The sequence below is a fragment of the Neomonachus schauinslandi genome, unplaced genomic scaffold (assembly GCF_002201575.2).
Source record: "Neomonachus schauinslandi unplaced genomic scaffold, ASM220157v2 HiC_scaffold_2712, whole genome shotgun sequence".
Lineage (NCBI taxonomy): Eukaryota > Metazoa > Chordata > Mammalia > Carnivora > Phocidae > Neomonachus > Neomonachus schauinslandi.
The window spans coordinates 1-4735 of record NW_025411401.1 but is presented as its reverse complement, the minus strand read 5'-3'; the positions used below and the strand labels follow the sequence as shown (position 1 = coordinate 4735).

General features: G+C 63.0%; 1 protein-coding gene across 1 annotated transcript; it reads left to right on the top strand.

The window, feature by feature from the left end:
* Positions 1–342: 342 nt before the first annotated feature.
* Positions 343–4677, top strand: LOC123323935 (formimidoyltransferase-cyclodeaminase; the record flags this gene model as incomplete). Its single annotated transcript, XM_044912465.1, has 6 exons — positions 343–566; positions 1284–1467; positions 2227–2355; positions 3109–3197; positions 3332–3511; positions 4540–4677. Coding segments are annotated over exons 1-6 (774 nt in total), but the record flags the coding sequence as incomplete, so codon positions are not given.
* Between the last annotated feature and the right edge of the window lie 58 nt (positions 4678–4735).

Here is a 4735-nt window from a genome sequence, read left to right as displayed (position 1 = left end):
GGAGGGTCACTGGAGAGTCACTTGGAGCGTCACTGGAGGGGCACTTGGAGGGTCCCTGGAGGGTCACACGGAGGGTCACTGGAGAGTCACTTGGAGCGTCACTGGAGGGGCACTTGGAGGGTCACAGGAACAACCACCAGGAGTCCCTGGGCCAAGCTGGGATTGGAGCCTGGGCTGACCCGAGTCCACCCCCCCGGGGAGGACTTTTACCCCCTGAGGGCCCTGGTCACATGTGCTGCTTTCAGGGGAGCCGGCCGGCCCCCAGCTGGGTAGGGGCTCCCGCCTCCTCCATTGTCCGGCTCACAGGGTCTGGCCCCCTTCCTGTTCTGCTCCGTGTTTGCACAGGGACCACAGCCTGTCCCTCCTTGCCATGACTGGTGGTTAATCAGCAGCCCGGCCACCATGGGAGGGCCCTGGTGGGTGGATAAAGGCCCCACCAGGCACCGGAGGGCAGTGTCCTTCCTCCCCTGCATCCACCCCGTGAGAGGAGCGCCAGGATCAAGGCCCAGATCATGTCCCAGCTGGTGGAATGCGTTCCCAACTTCTCAGAGGGGAACAACCAGGAGGTGAGGTGCAGGGGGCTAGGCAAGGGGCTCGGGGCAAGGAGAAAGGGTGTGCTTGGTGTGGGGTTGGGGAGTATCTTCTCTGAAATGGAACCGCTTCCTGTCGTCAGCCCACAGGGAGGTGCCCCATGAGCGCAGGGACTCAGAGCGGCTGAGCAGGGGAGAGGAAGAGGCTGTGGGCTGGGCAGTCAGGCAGGGGTCCTGGCCCTGGGGCTGGGCCACAGGGCTGGTGGAAGGTCCCCAAACCTTATCAGGTGGGCTCCCCATGTTACCGATGAGGAAAATGAGGCATAGGGAGTAGGTGCAGGCAACTGAGGGCCATGGAGCCCCTGCTGCCTCAGAAGGTTCTGGGCCCTTCATACCCCTCCCCTAGTGCAGAGGGTCCCACTAGGGACCGCTTGGGGGGCCAGGGCCCTGACCCTCTGTGACCTTGGCCTATAGGTCACCTTCTTGGAGCCCCAGCAGTCCCTCCACGAGGGTTCTGATTCCTGCCTCACTTTCTCCTGGAGGGTGCCGCCTGTTTCCCTTTTCTTGGTGATCAGTGATGGTCCTCCTTGGGCTTGTGCTTTTTGAGGAATTCCCAAATGCTCAGCACCAGCTCCTTAGGCCCGTGTTTGGGTGGTGGTTGGGGGCGGCAGGAGAGGCATGGCCACCTCTGAAGCTCCTGTTCCTTCTTCTAAGTGGGGAAACTGAGGCACAGGGTCGGGCTTTTGTCCCCAGGTGATTGACGCCATCTCTCGCGCCGTGGCGCAGACCCCGGGCTGTGTGCTGCTGGACGTGGACGCTGGCCCCTCCACCAACCGCACGGTCTACACGTTCGTAGGGCAGCCCAAGGACGTGGTGGAGGGGGCCCTCAATGCCGCCCGGGTTGCCTTCCAGCTCATTGATATGAGGCAGCACAAAGGTGAGGGGTCCTCCCCCACAGGGTGTGGGGGCTGCCTGGCCTGCAAGCTTGCCCTGGGAGGACCCCAGAGCTCCCCGAAGGGTCTCAGGCGCAGTCCACAGAGGCTGCTGTGCCAGGCTAAGGTCCGTGGAGACCCCTCTGTGTTTCAGGGGTTCCCAGGAGTGACTGGCAGTGAGGCTCAGGCATCCTGTGCAGGCCTGGGGCGCTTGGGGGGGCAGGGAGCAAAGACGTGGAAACCAGCCTGGCAGTAGCCCTCAAAACCAAACACATCTGCTGTGGCAGTCAGGGTCAAAGGTTGGTGGACACGCCGGGGGCAGGTCAAAAGGGCAGGGGCTCTGGCCACTCACAGCGGAGGGGGGGGGTCAGGCCCATGTGATTCCAGCTGGTAGAGAGTTAGCAAGCCAATCTCAAAGCCAGAGCCCCCAGGGGGAGCGGAGTGGTCAGGGTTTGAGAAGGACGCTCGGTAAGCTGCGGGGGCAGGGAGGGTTGGGTGGCAGGAGCCGGTCAGGACTCCAGCTGCTCAGCTCGGCAGGCAGTGCTGGGCAGTGAGCTCTGTGGCTTAGGAGACGGAGAGGCTTACCGAGGCCAAAATACTTGGTCTGCTGCTTCTCCCGGGATCCCTGTGGTCAGCGGGACCAGCGGCGTGTGTGGATGGAGGGCAGGGTGGGGGCAGGGAGGGCGGGATCCATGAGCCCGCTGAGCCCACGCCCACGCCTGGGCCCCCCTGGCCTCCCCTTCATCAGCCCCCTCTCTGTGCAGGGGAGCACCCTCGGATGGGCGCCCTGGACGTGTGCCCCTTCATCCCTGTGAGGGGCGTCAGCATGGATGAGTGTGTGCTCTGTGCCCAGGCCTTCGGTCAGCGGCTGGCCGAGGGGCTGGGTGTGCCAGGTGAGTGCCCCGAAAGGGACACTGCAGGGCAGGGGCTCCCCCTCACTGCACCGCGGCGCCCTCAGGTTCTCTGCAGATAGAAGCCGGGTGCGGTGTGTGCAGTGCGTGGCCTGGCCGTTGAGAAGCACTGGATGCCGCTTAGCTGCTCCGAAAAGTCAAGTCCATGCTTCCTAATGGAATAATTTCACCTTGGGGAATTAACCAAATCAAGAAATTATTAACCTGAGACAAACGGGGGGCGTCTACACTCACGGGGCATGGGCTCAGGCAGACGGGGTGCGTGAGGGCAGGGCCTAAGCCCCACCCCCTGCGGGTACAGGCCAGTGTTCCACGCTCTCATCATTGTCGTGGGGATATTGGAGTCGGGGTGAGTTTTGTTTTCTTTTCTCTGTGTTTCTTAATTTGCGGGCCTATTTATTGTACAATGAAAATACACTTTAGAAAGAAAGGTGAACATGCTTCCATCCCGAACGTCTACTTCTAACTCTTAGCATCTCGGTGATGGCTTTTTCGGGGGCATCTGTGCAGGGGGAGCAGCAGGGGGGGCTACCCTGGCCCTGGGTGGGCAGAGGAGTGTCCATCAGCGACCACCCACACCCATCCGATGAGGCGCAGAGAGATAGGAGCCAAGGGAGAGGGAGGTTGGTCCCCCAGGCTGAGCCTGGCAGGAGCGGCTGCCTCGTTTCTCCTCCAGGAGTGGGGCTTCTGGGCGGCCCACCGGCTGGGACCCTGACCAGCCTGGCCCCCTTGCAGTGTACCTCTATGGCGAGGCGGCGCGCACAGCCAGTCGCCGGACCCTGCCTGCCATCCGGGCTGGGGAGTACGAGGCCCTCCCTGAGAAGGTGCGTGTCTCCTCACCCGGGGGGGCAGGTGGAGGGGTAGACCCTGCAAGGGTGGGTGCCCTCCTCCTTCCCTGACCTTGGCGGGGTGTCCCTCCTGTGGGGGACACCACAGCCTAGGGTAAGTCTCCCCGTAGCTCAAGCAGGCTGAGTGGGTGCCCGACTTCGGCCCCAGCTCCTTTGTCCCCAGCTGGGGGGCCACTGTCACGGGGGCACGGAAGTTCCTCATTGCGTTCAACATCAACCTGCTCAGCACCAAGGAGCAGGCCCACCGCATCGCCCTCAACATTCGGGAGCAGGGGCGTGGGAAGGACAAGGTGAGCAGCCTCCTGTCCCCACGGGGGCTTGGCACTGGCCCCGAGGAATCCTGAGGGGCTCACGGGAGAGAGTCAGAGGTGGGGTGGTGCTGTGGTGTGGACCTGCTGACCAGCCCAGCCTTGGTGTCCATGACAAGTGGGACGAGGCAGGTGGGGTTCCAGGGTTTGAAGTGGGGGAGCACCTGCTTAAAAGACCAGGGCAGCAGGCAGGGGTAGAGCTGCTGTTAGAATATTGCAGTACTTCCATTCTTCTAGGAAAACAGCTCCTTCTGAGCCCCAGGTGCTCCCAGGTAACTCCAGGGGCCCCCCTTACCTCCAGGGGCCCCAGGGGCCCGGAACCACCATGTCTGCTGTCCCCTAGTTTGAGCACTGATCTTACAGAAAGTGTGATTTGGACACAGGCACAGAGACCCCTGGTGAAGGAGGTGGAGGGTGACATTTTGCCTACCTGTCAGCCCCCCAACCCTCAGAGACCTGGGTCCTGCCAGACAGCTGAGGGCCCAGGAGCCTGGCTTCCCGGCCTGCACCGGCTGCAGTGTGTAAGCACAACATACAAGCAGGGCGAACCCCAAATCCTTCCTTTTGTTCCTGCTGAATTCGGAGGTCGGGGGTCCCTCCTCAGGTGGACTGAGCCACCCTAAGGAGTGAGGAGTGGAGAGCCAGCCTCTGGGGTGAGGAGGGACGGCAGCGACCAAGCACAGGAGTTTAGGGGTGGGTGGGGGTGGCCCCAGGCGGGCTCCCAGCACATGGTGTGGGCAAAATGCTGGCCTGAGCCTGGTGCCCTGTGAGGGGGCCTCAGTTTCCCTGTGGTGGGCGGGGCCCTCCACAGCTGGCTCTGGAGCGTGAGGAGGGCCTCCAGCCAGCTGTCCAGGCAGCACTGCAGGATCTGCGGGCCGTGGCGTCTGTGGGGAGGGAGCCCTCCAACCAGCTTACGGGGGGTGGGGCGGGGGTGGGTGCAAGTGGCTTTCAGTGCAGGCACTAGGAGAGGCTGGGCAGGGCCCAAGCTGGGAAAGACTTTTCCTTTGCAGCCAGGACGCCTGGAAAAGGTTCAGGGCATTGGCTGGTACCTGGATGAGAAGAACCTGGCCCAAGTGTCCACAAACCTCTTGGACTTTGAGGTCACAGCACTGCATACGGTCTACGAGGAGACCTGCAGAGAAGCCCAGGTGAGCAGGGCGGTGTCCCCTGCTGGCCGGGGCGAAGTCCCTGCAGGTGAGCGGGGCG